The sequence below is a fragment of the Panulirus ornatus genome, chromosome 46 (assembly GCF_036320965.1).
Source record: "Panulirus ornatus isolate Po-2019 chromosome 46, ASM3632096v1, whole genome shotgun sequence".
Taxonomy (NCBI): Eukaryota; Metazoa; Arthropoda; class Malacostraca; order Decapoda; family Palinuridae; genus Panulirus; species Panulirus ornatus.
This window is the reverse complement of record NC_092269.1, coordinates 40,900,601-40,917,041: the sequence shown is the minus strand read 5'-3', so window position 1 is coordinate 40,917,041 and position 16,441 is coordinate 40,900,601. Positions and strand designations below refer to the sequence as shown.

The window sequence follows — 16,441 nt, the reverse complement described above, 5'->3', positions numbered from 1 at the left end:
AGGTAGCTCAGACAACCTCATGTATAAGGCTAAACTTTTGGTGTCATGTCGGTAATTTTACTTTGATTTGGTCGTATTTTCCTGGTGTTAATTGTGAGTTGCAGAAGAGTGAGCACAGTGGTTGTGTGTGGTGTACAGATCCTGTACGTCTTGCTTGGTCATCCTGGGACCGTACATACGTCACGTCACGTCGTGGTGTTAGGTAGGTCATGGCTGAAGATTATCATTACTGCGACATGTTGGTCAGACATGTGGTGGTGGCGTGGGTCGTTTGTGCTGGGTAATAAGGAAGGTACCTGGAACCATGTACATACCTGGGTCTAACTTTCATGCCCTCATAATTAAGTGTAGGTAAACCCGTTGACATTAATCATTACCATCATTAACTGAACCAAGGTTGTTGGCAGGTGATGTATGTGTTATGTAACAGTAAAGACCGTCATAGGCTGGTGACCAGGCTGGTCCTGGACCGTCACAGGCTGGTGACCAGGCTGGTCCTGGATCGTGACGTGGTTGAAGGAGGAAGTATGTAGTGTGTGTGGTGGTGTGCGTGAAGTGTTCTCAACCACCAGTTCTTACGACATGTGGTTATAACATGATCTTTACGACCTTGTCGACCTTTTCAGTGGGTAAGACCTAAAGTCCCAGTCACAACCAGCCAATTAGACTGTTACAAGCTACGTCTTCAGTAAGGTTCGTATCTGTTGGAGTTGATCAAGATCATGATAAATATTAGAGAATATTTTTGTACGATGCCCTGTATCATTCCTGGATGATGAGGTGAGGTGAGGTGAGGTGAGGTTAGGTGAGGTGAGGTGAGGTGAGGTGGGGTGGGGTGAGGTGAGGTGAGGTTAGGTGAGGTGGGGTGAGGTGAGGTGAGGTGAGGTGAGGTGAGGTGAAGTATTTATTGTGTGACGAATTAATCTGTAAATGACGTCATGAATAATGAATCTGCTATATTACAATTCTTCGGTCTGATGACCTGGCCTTTGACCTGATCGTTAAGGGTCAGGTCATCATACCACGGGCTGCAGCGTCATGTTCGAGGGACTTTAACTACCAGAGGAGTTAGTCAGGATCAGCACCGTTGGCAAGGCAGTGTGCAGTGGCTATGAACATATTAAACATCAGCAGTATGACGTCAGACAGACTTTAAAGTATTTATATTGACAACATATTACAGTATGTCTCCTGTGTACTGAACAAGTTGTGAGCCACACACTTCTCGTCCAACCATCATCATGTACACTCAGGCAAGGTGACTTCGACACCTGTGACCACTTTCACATAACACCCATATATATATATATATATATATATATATTTTTTTTTTTTTTTTTTTGCTTTGTCGCTGTCTCCCGCGTTTGCGAGGTAGCGCAAGGAAACAGACGAAAGAAATGGCCCAACCCACCCCCATACACATGTATATACATACGTCCACACACGCAAATATACATACCTACACAGCTTTCCATGGTTTACCCCAGACGCTTCACATGCCTTGATTCAATCCACTGACAGCACGTCAACCCCGGTATACCACATCGATCCAATTCACTCTATTCCTTGCCCTCCTTTCACCCTCCTGCATGTTCAGGCCCCGATCACACAAAATCTTTTTCACTCCATCTTTCCACCTCCAATTTGGTCTCCCTCTTCTCCTCGTTCCCTCCACCTCCGACACATATATTCTCTTGGTCAATCTTTCCTCACTCATTCTCTCCATGTGCCCGAACCATTTCAAAACACCCTCTTCTGCTCTCTCAACCACGCTCTTTTTATTTCCACACATCTCTCTTACCCTTACGTTACTTACTCGATCAAACCACCTCACACCACACATTGTCCTCAAACATCTCATTTCCAGCACATCCATCCTCCTGCGCACAACTCTATCCATAGCCCACGCCTCGCAACCATACAACATTGTTGGAACCACTATTCCTTCAAACATACCCATTTTTGCTTTCCGAGATGATGTTCTCGACTTCCACACATTCTTCAAGGCTCCCAGAATTTTCGCCCCCTCCCCCACCCTATGATCCACTTCCGCTTCCATGGTTCCATCCGCTGCCAGATCCACTCCCAGATATCTAAAACACTTCACTTCCTCCAGTTTTTCTCCATTCAAACTCACCTCCCAATTGAATTGACCCTCAACCCTACTGTACCTAATAACCTTGCTCTTATTCACATTTACTCTTAACTTTCTTCTTTCACACACTTTACCAAACTCAGTCACCAGCTTCTGCAGTTTCTCACATGAATCAGCCACCAGCGCTGTATCATCAGCGAACAACAACTGACTCACTTCCCAAGCTCTTTCATCCCCAACAGACTTCATACTTGCCCCTCTTTCCAAAACTCTATATATATATATATATATATATATATATATATATATATATATATATATATATATATATATATATATATATATATATTTTCTTTCAAACTATTCGCCATTTCCCGCGTTAGCGAGGTAGCGTTAAGAACAGAGGACTGGGCCTTTGAGGGAATATCCTCACCTGGCCCCCTTCTTTGTTCCTTCTTTTGGAAAATTTAAAAAAAAAAAAAAAAACGAGAGGGGAGGATTTCCAGCCCCACGCTCCCTCCCCTTTTAGTCGCCTTCTACGACACGTAGGGGATACGCGAGAAGTATTCTTTCTCCCCTATCCCCAGGGATAGGGGAGAAAGTATATATATATATATATATATATATATATATATATATATATATATATATATATATATATATATATATATATTACAATTGATTGATATTGTTGTAATAATCATTTTATGTATTAACTCTATATATCATACTCATTATCATATGTTACTCTTTATATGAAGTAAACTTTTCATGTAGTGGAATATTTAGTAGATATAAGTAAGGAACTGACAAAGGGTTGGGCCGCCGTTAGGTTGTCTATTATGTGACCTTGATTTTGTAGCACCCACTACACAACCCTTAACTGGTTCGTTCCCGGGACATTACATTCACTTTGTGTTTCCTGCAGGATATCGAAACCTGACGTAGTATCTTTATGTTACTCTACTTTAAACTGAAGCTTAATAGTCCTGACCACAGTGTCCTGAGGAACATATCCCAAATTGTTCGTGACCTTCACATGATGACTGAGTTATGTTATCTGGGAATAATGTAAGTCTTGAGTTATGTTATCTGGGAATAATGTAAGTCTTGAGTTATGTTATCTGGGAATAATGTAAGTCTTGAGTTATGTTATGTAGTAATAATGTAAGTCTTGAGTTATGTTATCTGGAAATACTGTAAGTCTTGAGTTATGTTATGTAGTAATAATGTAAGTCTTGAGTTATGTTATCTAGTAATAATGTAAGTCTTGAGTTATGTTATCTGGGAATAATGTAAGTCTTGAGTTATGTTATCTAGTAATAATGTAAGTCTTGAGTTATGTTATCTAGTAATAATGTAAGTCTTGAGTTATGTTATCTGGTAATAATGTAAGTCTTGAGTTATGTTATGTAGTAATAATGTAAGTCTTGAGTTATGTTATGTAGTAATAATGTAAGTCTTGAGTTATGTTATGTAGTAATAATGTAAGTCTTGAGTTATGTTATCTGGAAATACTGTAAGTCTTGAGTTATGTTATGTAGTAATAATGTAAGTCTTGAGTTATGTTATCTAGTAATAATGTAAGTCTTGAGTTATGTTATCTGGGAATAATGTAAGTCTTGAGTTATGTTATCTAGTAATAATGTAAGTCTTGAGTTATGTTATCTAGTAATAATGTAAGTCTTGAGTTATGTTATCTGGTAATAATGTAAGTCTTGAGTTATGTTATGTAGTAATAATGTAAGTCTTGAGTTATGTTATCTGGTAATAATGTAAGTCTTGAGTTATGTTATCTAGTAATAATGTAAGTCTTGAGTTATGTTATGTAGTAATAATGTAAGTCTTGAGTTATGTTATCTAGTAATAATGTAAGTCTTGAGTTATGTTATCTGGGAATAATGTAAGTCTTGAGTTATGTTATCTAGTAATAATGTAAGTCTTGAGTTATGTTATCTAGTAATAATGTAAGTCTTGAGTTATGTTATCTAGTAATAATGTAAGTCTTGAGTTATGTTATCTGGTAATAATGTAAGTCTTGAGTTATGTTATGTAGTAATAATGTAAGTCTTGAGTTATGTTATCTGGTAATAATGTAAGTCTTGAGTTATGTTATCTAGTAATAATGTAAGTCTTGAGTTATGTTATCTGGTAATAATGTAAGTCTTGAGTTATGTTATGTAGTAATAATGTAAGTCTTGAGTTATGTTATCTGATAATAATGTAAGTCTTGAGTTATGTTATGTAGTAATAATGTAAGTCTTGAGTTATGTTATGTAGTAATAATGTAAGTCTTGAGTTATGTTATGTAGTAATAATGTAAGTCTTGAGTTATGTTATCTGGTAATAATGTAAGTCTTGAGTTATGTTATCTAGTAATAATGTAAGTCTTGAGTTATGTTATCTAGTAATAATGTAAGTCTTGAGTTATGTTATCTGGGAATAATGTAAGTCTTGAGTTATGTTATCTAGTAATAATGTAAGTCTTGAGTTATGTTATCTAGTAATATTGTAAGTCTTGAGTTATGTTATGTAGTGATAATGTAAGTCTTGAGTTATGTTATCTAGTAATAATGTAAGTCTTGAGTTATGTTATCTAGTAATAATGTAAGTCTTGAGTTATGTTATGTAGTAATAATGTAAGTCTTGAGTTATGTTATCTAGTAATAATGTAAGTCTTGAGTTATGTTATGTAGTAATAATGTAAGTCTTGAGTTATGTTATCTGGTAATAATGTAAGTCTTGAGTTATGTTATCTAGTAATAATGTAAGTCTTGAGTTATGTTATCTAGTAATAATGTAAGTCTTGAGTTATGTTATCTAGTAATAATGTAAGTCTTGAGTTATGTTATCTAGTAATAATGTAAGTCTTGAGTTATGTTATCTAGTAATAATGTAAGTCTTGAGTTAAGTTATGTAGTAATAATGTAAGTCTTGAGTTATGTTACCTGGTAATAATGTAAGTCTTGAGTTATGTTATCTAGTAATAATGTAAGTCTTGAGTTATGTTATGTAGTAATAATGTAAGTCTTGAGTTATGCTATGTAGTAATAATGTAAGTCTTGAGTTATGTTATCTAGTAATAATGTAAGTCTTGAGTGATGCTATCTAGTGATAATGTAAGTCTTGAGTTATGTTATGTAGTAATAATGTAAGTCTTGAGTTATGTTATCTGGGAATAATGTAAGTCTTGAGTTATGTTATGTAGTAATAATGTAAGTCTTGAGTTATGTTATCTGGTAATAATGTAAGTCCTGAGTTATGTTATGTAGTAATAATGTAAGTCTTGAGTTATGTTATCTAGTAATAATGTAAGTCTTGAGTTATGTTATGTAGTAATAATGTAAGTCTTGAGTTATGTTATCTAGTAATAATGTAAGTCTTGAGTTATGTTATCTAGTAATAATGTAAGTCTTGAGTTATGTTATGTAGTAATAATGTAAGTCTTGAGTTATGCTATCTAGTAATAATGTAAGTCTTGAGTTATGTTATGTAGTAATAATGTAAGTCTTGAGTTATGTTATCTAGTAATAATGTAAGTCTTGAGTTATGTTATGTAGTAATAATGTAAGTCTTGAGTTATGTTATCTAGTAATAATGTAAGTCTTGAGTTATGTTATCTAGTAATAATGTAAGTCTTGAGTTATGTTATGTAGTAATAATGTAAGTCTTGAGTTATGCTATCTAGTAATAATGTAAGTCTTGAGTTATGTTATGTAGTAATAATGTAAGTCTTGAGTTATGTTATCTAGTAATAATGTAAGTCTTGAGTTATGTTATGTAGTAATAATGTAAGTCTTGAGTTATGTTATCTAGTAATAATGTAAGCTTCAACCAGGAAATCGCGCCCACTTTTCTTTTTTTTTGAGAATGCAGTTGCGTTATTGATGCCTTTTAGCATATGACGTCTGTCCTGTTGGTTATCTGCATTGTCATCCAGGGTATGAGCCTGCTTCACCACCCTCCTCCCTCACCCTCAATACAACAATACTGGGGTGGCTTGGCCCGCGTGAGCGTGACGTCACGCACCACGTGACCCTCTCCTCCCGCCAGATGGTAGAGGCATATATTTAGCTCTCTTCAGCAATAACTCGTACCCAAATTGTGTCTAGAGTATAGCTACGAGATTACGTCTAAAAATATATATTAAAAGATCTTCCCTCGATGTAACAAACACGACGTATCTTCACGACATGCTCTTGAAAACTGACAGGAAGAGCGACGGTAGGTGAGCGCAAGAGCCTCGATACAGCGACGCCGGGATATTTGAATAGTGGGAATCGTCCTTCGTTTGGCTGTTAATGTTGTATGAAAAATCTGTCTGAAAAATGGTGTAGAGATGAGTGACGACGTCACGTCTCATACCAGCAGGACGCATGGTATTCCAGGAATGGCGGCGAAAGATAGGAGGCACTGAGCCGAGTTCTTAGATAAGAGATCAGAACCTTTGTGGATGATGGACGCAATGAACTCACCAGACTCTGGCCAACCCTGACACGCTAATGTGGGGTCGCTCTACCTCTTGCTGATCCGAGGGGGAGGGGGGTATTAGACCTAAGGTAAGAGGAGTGACGTAGAAGACCGGAATGTCTTAATTTGTTTATTCATGGCTTCATGTGTCCCCCCAGCTGAGACGTTGGAACCAGGCTTGTAGGTAAACAGGTTAAACTGGATTGATAATGAAGTGGCAAGCAGAAAGATGGAAATACGGAGGCAGGAGAAGTATTGGAGATTTATTAAAGTGAAGTTTGGCAAGGAGCGAGGTTAAGTGATGGAGCGGTATTCACGTTAATGCACACACACACACACACACACACACACACACACCTCCCTGGTGTATCGGTTAACGTTACTGTCCGTTATCAGCACGGGTCCACTCGTGGTCGGATCCGCAAGGGGTTCGTTTTCTGAGCGCGGCAGCCGGATCACAGCCGACCCCAACAGTTCATCCTTCCCTCGGGGTTGGTCGAAAGGTGGATACCTGGCTTAGTCTGGTGTGTGTGTTGGGGAGAGGGAAGGGGTTCCTGCCTAAGATAACCCGGCGTCAATGACGACTGTACGTGCTGTGGTTGAACGTGCTCAGGTTAGGCGTGGTGTTGTTGCACGTTGTGGCAAGGGGCGAGGCTGGGTTCCTGCGGGAGAATTGTCAGTAGTTGAAGCTATGGGAGAAGTGTGGTAGGCTCAGAAAGTGGGACTTAACTGTTACAGAACAGAGTGTGAGTACTTACGTAAGGGTTTTCAAGTGTATTGTGAAGAAATAAAGGATTGTATAAGTAATATGCTGTTAGATTTAATGAGGGATCATGAAATGCACCTCCTGATTTGTGACTTGGCGTTAAGATTAGATGAGGAATTCACATATTTCCCGTATCTCACGAATTGTGTGAGTTGATGTCATGATGTCTCTTACAAACTTTACAATATATATTTAGGGATGGGTTGGCGTGGGAAGCCTACCTTCTCTGTTAATCTTCTCTTGTCTATTTCCGGCAGCCTGTGTTTCCAGACTTCAGTAGAATTAATATGTTAAATGTACTGTGTTGAATATTTGTAAATTACCCCTGCTCCTCTTGAAGTGCATGCGAAATTAACATTGGTAAGCACGTTGATAATTTGTGAGAATAACCTCTGCAGCTATTCTCTTCCTACTTCACAGGAATTTAACATTAGTAGGATGTTAATGATTTTTTGTATACTATTCTGTTTCTAGTATACAGGAATTTGATATTGGTAGAATGTTTCTGGTGGACACAGGAATTTAAGTTTAATTTTTCCTTTTTTTATTTCACTGATTAACGTTAACCATCATAACGTTGATGGATCACAGCTTGATTTATTTTGGAGCTGACGGCATAGAGCCAGCTTGTGCTGGAAGGGCGGCATACAGCCAGCTTGGGCGTAAGCATGTGCTGGAAGGGCGGCATACAGCCAGCTTGGGCGTAAGCATGTGCTGGAAGGGCGGCATACAGCCAGCTTGGGCGTAAGCATGTGCTGGAAGGGTGGCATACAGCCAGCTTAGGCGTAAGCTTGTGCTGGCAAGGGAAGCTTTACCTTAGCGAGTGGAGCTAAAGTCCCTTATATTTCTGGACATTCCTGTGTATATTTAGCCGCTCATTATTGAGAACCAGTTGTGTAGCGATGTTCCTGGCCAGGGTGTGCCCTCTCCCACGCCCTGCCCTGCCCACTACACCCCTACCACACCCAACCACCCTACTACACCCCTACCACACCCTACAAACCTACCACACCCCACAACCCTACCACTCCCCACCACCCTACCACACCCCACCACCCTACCACACCCCACAACCCTACCACACCCCACCACCCTACCACACCCCACAACCCTACCACACCCTACCACTCCCCACCACCCTACCACTCCCCACAACCCTACCACACCCCACCACCCTACCACACCCCACCACCCTACCACTCCCCACAACCCTACCACTCCCCACAACCCTACCACACCCCACCACCCTACCACTCCCCACCACCCTACCACACCCCACCACCCTACCACTCCCCACCACCCTACCACTCCCCACAACCCTACCACACCCCACCACCCTACCACTCCCCACCACCCTACCACTCCCCACCACCCTACCACTCCCCACCACCCTACCACACCCTACAACCCTATTGAGATACGAGCCTTATTCCCCTACAGAAGAGCACAGCAGATACACACAACAGGAAACTTTTCACCTTCACAGTTTTGCAAGATATACATGGCAGTAGTTTACCTCATGATAATACATGGTGTTCATACATGGCAGTAGTTTACCTCATGATAATACATGGTGTTCATACATGGCAGTAGTTTACCTCATGATAATACATGGTGTTCATACATGGCAGTAGTTTACCTCATGATAATACATGGCGTTCATACATGGCAGTAGTTTACCTCATGATAATACATGGTGTTCATACATGGCAGTAGTTTACCTCACGATAGTACATGGTGTTCATACATGGCAGTAGTTTACCTCATGATAATTCATGGCGTTCATACATGGCAGTAGTTTACCTCATGATAATACATGGCGTTCATACATGGCAGTAGTTTACCTCATGATAATACATGGCGTTCATACATGGCAGTAGTTTACCTCATGATAATACATGGCGTTCATACATGGCAGTAGTTTACCTCATGATAATACATGGCGTTCATACATGGCAGTAGTTTACCTCATGATAATACATGGTGTTCATACATGGCAGTAGTTTACCTCATGATAATACATGGCGTTCATACATGGCAGTAGTTTACCTCATGATAATACATGGCGTTCATACATGGCAGTAGTTTACCTCATGATAATACATGGTGTTCATACATGGCAGTAGTTTACCTCATGATAATACATGGCGTTCATACATGGCAATAGTTTACCTCATGATAATACATGGTGTTCATACATGGCAGTAGTTTACCTCATGATAATACATGGCGTTCATACATGGCAGTAGTATACCTCATAATAATACATGGTTATGATTACCAGTTTGTTTCCCTGTGGGTTGTTATGGCGACGTGAGAGGTGGGTGTGGTGAGGTGCCTCATGCATTGTGTCTCCGTGTATAGTGGTTGGCGGGGAAAAGTCTCCTGCTCTGTTACCCTGGACGAGGCACTTCAGCCTTCATGTAATGTTTCCCCTTTCGTCTCCATAATGAGGAACAAGTTGTGACAGTGTGCTCATGTTTGTGATGATGTGATCCTTCGGCAGGGTGGGTGCACGTGGGCGTCGGTGACGGGCCGTAACGTGACGCTGGAGAACTCGACGTTGCTGCAGCTGACAGAACTGGAACGCTTGACCCTGCAGCAGCTGGCCATCGCCAAGCTTCAGGCACTCAACCTTGGCTGTCAGATCCGCGTGCCCAGAGGTATGTACTGCCATGGTGCGGGGGGTGGGGACGAATGTGGGGATTGCTAGTGGCTGGGGAGGAGGCAAGGGTCCCCAGGACGGCTGGGGAAGAGGCAGATGGGGGACCCAGGACATCTGGGGAAGAGGTAGGTGGTTCCCAAATGGGCTGGGAGGGAGGCAGGGAGGACCCTTGGATAGACTGGGGAGGAACGCGAATGTTCTCAGTGGCAGAAGACCCCAGATGAGCTGGAGAGCTTGCAGGGGTTTCTAAGAATCTTCAGGATGAGTTACGTGGCCTGGCAAGGATGGCTAGGAAGTGGAGGAGGCTGGCAAGGATGGCTAGGAAGTGGAGGAGGCTGGCAAGGATGGCTAGGGAGTGGAGGAGGCTGGCAAGGATGGCTAGGGAGTGGAGGAGGCTGGCAAGGATGAGGACTGGTCCTGAGGGACCTATTACAGTGTGGCACAGGATGTCATTAGGGAAACCTCAATAGTCCATCATAGGAAAAGTAAAATGTCTAGATCATGTGGGAAATGAAGGAAGTAGATCATGTGGGAAATGAAGGAAGTAGATCATGTGGGAAATGAAATAAGATCATATGGGAAATGAAAAGTAATTCATATGGGAAATGAAGCGGATCAAATTAAAAATCACAAAAGATATCTTAGGAGAAAGAAGTGTTGAGGACACTACTGTAGTCTCGCAGCTTAATATTAAGTTATTCTCCTTTAGAACTTAATGTGGACGTTAAAAGTGATTAAATAAAACCATTAGATTTTTTAGGGACTTTTGACCTGTAAGGTGATGTGTGTTATACCGTCTTGGTTGTAGTTGTCTGTAGAACTTATTAGTAAGTCACAGTGGTAGAGTTAAAGTGTCACCAAGGAAGTGTTCACTCACACCAGTTTATTCTTAAGAGTTACAGAATGAATATGTATAGTGTATTACTCTCTTATGTACTCTAGTTTATCTCATATATATATATATATATATATATATATATATATATATATATGATTATATGATTTCCCTTTTTATGTTTTAAACATCTTATTCTTTTACCAGGAGCATAACTGATATTCCCCTCTTTCTTACCATCACACATTTTCGTTCATCTTACTTAATAGTATTACCACTATTTTGTCCTCCAATTTTAAGTTTACACTAATCTAAATGTGTTATATGGCATATGTTTATCTCTTATACGTGTGGTGTCAACCCTGAGTAACCTATGACCTATCTTGAACTCTGACTCAGTTGAACATGACAGTTGTTTACCTTTCATGTAAGTGTACAATACCTGTACATACATTTGATTCCGTTTGACAACTGATTAATCCTAATATCTGCTACGGAAGGCGTGACCTCCAACTCGGACAGTTCTGACGTAATTTAATGTTACCCAAATTGACTTTGGTTCCAGTTAGAAGGTTTTTATCTTTGACCATTTAACCTCTGACCTGAAATAATCTTAGAATCAGAATTACATTGAATCTTGCATCATCTTGAACCAAGACTCATCTTTTGGCATTGGATTGATCCTGGCTGACCTGTTAATTAGGTTGTTTGTCTTGGTTTAATGATTCATGATCTTTGCTCTAGTCTTGTGGAATATTTGACCCCATCTGCACGACGGTACGAGCCACAGCTGTGGTCTTTTCATTAAGGTTAGACCATCATACCCAAAAGAGTCGTAACGTCGTTCATAAGGGTCGTACCGTCGTGCTCGAGGGACTCTCTAGTGGAGCCTGTTTGTTTCTCTGAGCCTTTCACTGATGCTTGACCCAGCTTAATCTCTGACATGATTTGTTAGTTGAACGACTGTTTACCTCAGACCCATACTGGTCATTGGGGTGGGTCTGGTCATGACTGACTCTATTCTACCTCTGACCCTAGTTGATCTTTGAAATGACTTGACCTTCGACCTGGTTATTTATCATGACCCAGGTTGATCTTTGACCCACATTAACTAAGCTTTGATTAGTGTCGACTTTTGACGTTTGTTAATATTGATGCATTAAACGTTTTCCTACGTTAACCTTTGTTATGTGTTGACCTTTGACTTGGGTTAACTTTCATGTGTGTTTACCTTTAACCGAAGCTAGCCTTTGATTTGTGTTGAATTTAAACTTAAGTTTACCTTTGATTTTTGTTGACCCTTGACCCAGATTATCCCTTGATTTGTTTTGATCTTAGACCTAAGTTGACTTTCGATTTGTGTTCACCTTTGACCGGTTAACCATTGGTCTTTGGTGACCTTTGACCCAAGTTAACATTTGGTCTACGGTATTAACCTTTGACCAGAGTTAACGTCTGCTGCGCAGCATTGACCTTGGACCTAAATTAACCTTTGATCTGTGTTGACCTTGGACCCAAGTTAACATTTCATTTGTGTAGACCTTTGACCCAAGATAACCATTGACCCTTGGTGACCTGACCTTGCAGACGGAGGAGAGGACAAGCAGCGAGGCTCCGAAGCAGCTGCCGACGCCGCAAAGCTCGGTAACAACAGGTCAACCCCCCTAGCTTAGCCCCATCCTTGTGGCTTTGCCCTATCCCCTTGGTCTAATGCCTACCTCTGATTTATCCCTATCCCTGGCTTCACCCCACCCCTTTGGCTTTGTGCCACCCTTATGGCTTAGCCCTGTCCCTTTGGCTTAGCCCCGCCCATATGGCTTAGCGCCTACCCCAGTCATGGCTTGGCCACACCCCTTTGGCTTAGGTCCTCTCCTGTCACTTAGTCCATCCCTTTGGCCTACCCCTGGTTTGTCCCCAACCTTCTTATGGCCCACCCCTATGGCTTAGTCCCACCCCTAGCTTAGTGCCCTCCCCTCTGTCCACAAACTCTTTTTTTTTATATAGCCAAGCCTGGCCTTGTATATGAGGTTACCCCTTTGTCAGCGCCATTTACACATGCACCCTTTGTTTAGTGTCCCTGCTATGGTACCTACTTAGTCCATCTCCATACCTAATTTTATTCTGACTGATATGCATCTATATCTAGGCGGCGTAGCTTACGTCTAATTAGTCATCCTCTTAACCTTGTTTCACCTCAGACACCCATCCCTTTCGCCTCACCCGCCTTATCTACCAAAGCTACTGCTATTTCTTCACCCCACATCTCCTTAGTCCAGCCATAGTGCAACCCATCACCACACCCACCTTGACAGCATAGCCCACCTCTTACCAATGTGTTTCACGTGAGCTAAAATTGTGATTGCACCAGGAACTAAAGTATCACAACACATCCTAATGGTGTTTCCCAGAGCAGCGACACAGCATTGGTAGTGTTGTGCCCTTTGAGTGCCTAACAAGTTTAAAACCCACAGTTTGATGCCCATTATTGTTGTGTATGAGACGAAGGCACTGCTGTGTATGCCATTAGCATGCAATATTGAGACCATAAGGACCATTGTGCTAAGGATTTGTGTTTGCAAGCATTGATCTGTTCCCACAATCTCTTACCTGATAACATTGTTCATGGCAGTTATGTTTATATTGCTATGTGGCCAATGTATATAGGGTTGACTTATTTTAATGTAGGCCTGTGAACAAGAGCCTACATCATGAGCCTTGGCACCAGGCACCAGGAGCCTATTAGATGAGCAGGTGTCCGACCGTGTTCCTAGTGGCCAAGATAAATAGCTTCCCTTACTGCTTGGTTGAACAGCTGAACCTATCACTGATGGCACCCAGGCTGCTCCCATTAACTTAGCTTCTGCAGCTAAACATATGACTATTTCCTTACTTATTCGGTTAAACAAACATACTTAGCGTCTGCAGCTAAACATATCACCTAGATTGCTCAGTCAAACATGACGCCTAGGTTCTTAAGTGAAATGTAGTGCATAGCTTCTTTAACTAAACGGCAAAACCTTGTTTCTTAAACTAAACATAACGCCTAGCTTCTTCAATAAACATCATGTGTGTGCATGTTTATCTTTGTGTATGATATGTATCAGCGTTTTGTAATGTCAGCTGCAAGAGTTTCACAATGTTGCAGTAGGAAATATCATTATCATAAATGAACACAAGCATAGTATGACACAACACTGCCTTAATGTTACTCCTATGTGCACTTTGTAGGATCATTGGCATGAATCTTACGGTCATCATATTTATATTACTATATCATTAGTGTCAGATTTTCTTATGGGCATTGCCATCATTATCATGACCTTCATTGTGATAGTTAATATAATTACCATCATCTCGACCATTCTTCATTTTCATCACCATCATCATGATCACTACCTCCACTGTTATTGTCATGTTCAATCTTTACCTTCATTATAGTTACAGGCATCATTATCATCATCATTGTCTTAGTCACTCCCATCATTATCCTCTCCTCGCAGTTACCACTGACATTGTCAAAATTGCTATCGTTAACAAGCTGGTAACAAGGAATTAATGTACATCATTACCCAGTTACCTCTTCACAATAGAAACATGTTGTCTCTTCTAACGTTGCTTATTAATTGATTAACGTGGAACATTTACAAGTGTTGCAAAATTTTTTGGACTGCTGCCAGCTGCCGATGACCGAGGCCGAGAAGCTGCAGGATTAAATCATGAGAGAATGTGACGGATGATTAAATGTAAACTATTTGTTGCTTCTCATAACGGAAAGTGTTATAGATCTCTTTATGAAATATGAATTTATATTTATTTAGACTGATTATTCTAGGACCAGCACTGCAAAAGTTCACCAAAATGGGAAAACACGACAATTTTTTTCCCTTAGCTGGGGAGATTCTGCTACACTGTCGTCATTCACATGGCCTTTAAATGTATTTTTTTTAGCAGGGTCCTTCTGTCACACGACAAGCTATACCCATGGGCGCAACTGTTGTCATGATGATGCACTAACACCAATGTTTTCATTTTGATATGAACGTGTTTTATTCTCGCCCAGAGCAAACCTAGAGTTTAGTTATCGGCCCAGGGAACCTTAAAAAAAAGAATTTATTTAGCTCAAGAAAATGTTGCTGTCACCCAGAAAGTCACATTGTACTTCAGAAAATGCAGTAGACATTCTTTTTCTAAGACATAACATAAATTGTTAGTCTTGCCCAAAACGAAGTTTGAACCAGTCTGCTTTTGCTCTAAAACCTTATGAGACCAGTCTGCCCCAGCAAAGATTGAATAATAACTGTATAATTCACTCTATATACTTACAATCAGTCTTTTACGTACTCCAGGGCAAATTACAGATCAGTCTTATTACACCTTTCCTCTAAAATTAAGTGATGTATTTCATTTGGTAGATAAATTCTACTATACATTCGAATGTGGAGTACTTTTAGCTTGAGTTAGATTTTGGTTAGAATTAAGGAAGTAAAAGTAGAGATAATATGAAAAAACCTAAGTCAGTCTAACTTAATCAAACCTGGCCTGAGAACCTAACCTAAGCAAAAAAAAAAAAAAAAATGGAAATTTTTTCATATTCAAATGAGCATTTCTAAATATATAAGTCCAAGTGAAACATTGTTTTCTTCAGTACAAGTTTGTAAAGTTGTATTTCTGAAACGGTCTTCTAGAAGAATTATTATGTTACACCTAGGCCAAATAATGCCGTCATACATTCATACACAACCCAACAGATGCAATCATACGAAATAATTGCTCTTGTGGGACAAGCTATGGATCCTATTTTCATATATTATTATGGAAACCATTTCAGTATTTTACTCAGCCCCTTGAAACTGACCCATCCATGGTCTTACCTTATCATTAGAATGAACCATAACCCATTATTTTTCCCTGAGATGTGCTAGTCATGGTATTACTTTATTCCGTGAGCAAACCATGACCCACCTTCCTCTGCCCTCAGAACAAACAAGTTCTGCTGTGCAGAAGAAGCGGCGGCCGTACCTGCTCAAGAGGAAAGCTCTCACCACAGGCATCTTCGATTCCAAGAAAGAGGAGACCAAAGGTCAGTTGTCGTCCAAGGATGGGAATTGGTGTTAAGGTGATTTAGCGTCTCTGGAAGGGAACTTCTTATGCTTTAAGGTCGAGCAATTGTATGAGTTAGTGTTCTTAAGGAAAAGGTGGTTGTAAAGATGAGCTGATTTATGGTAAAGCAATTGTTGTGTCTTTTGGTAAGGGTTAGCTGGTTTAAGTTGCTGCGTCTTTTGGTGAGGTTGAACTGGCTTATGTTAGAATAGATTGTGTCTTTTGGTTAGGGTGGACTAGCATAACTCAATAAGTTTGTGAATCTGTTGATGCTGTTATGTTTAGGAGACATTATCTGTCTGCTGTTTAGGAGAAAGTGCTTGTCTCTGCTGTGGTAGAATCCATATATAGATATATGAGCTATAATATTTTTTCTTTATTCTTATATGAAGGATAGATATATAGTGCATATACCCTTATATGTATGCACAGTAAGTATATGTCCTACATAAGTATATAAATGTACATTCCCCTTTAATTAGGGCTGCCAGTAGTGAGATACTCTCCCTC

The 16,441-nt window shown here is 40.3% G+C and overlaps 1 protein-coding gene across 3 annotated transcripts in view; it reads left to right on the top strand.

Annotated features, from left to right (window-relative positions):
* Positions 1–16,441, top strand: part of RhoGAP102A (Rho GTPase activating protein at 102A) — a 104,287-nt gene that overhangs the window by 45,520 nt on the left and 42,326 nt on the right. For 2 of the 3 annotated variants that reach the window (XM_071689287.1, XM_071689285.1), the window contains exons 2-4: positions 9,838–9,994; positions 12,419–12,475; positions 15,810–15,911. In XM_071689287.1, coding sequence (XP_071545388.1) covers positions 9,838–9,994; positions 12,419–12,475; positions 15,810–15,911 — 316 coding nt within the window. The remainder of the gene's footprint in view (positions 1–9,837; positions 9,995–12,418; positions 12,476–15,809; positions 15,912–16,441) is intronic. The other variant, XM_071689286.1, reaches the window with a different exon arrangement.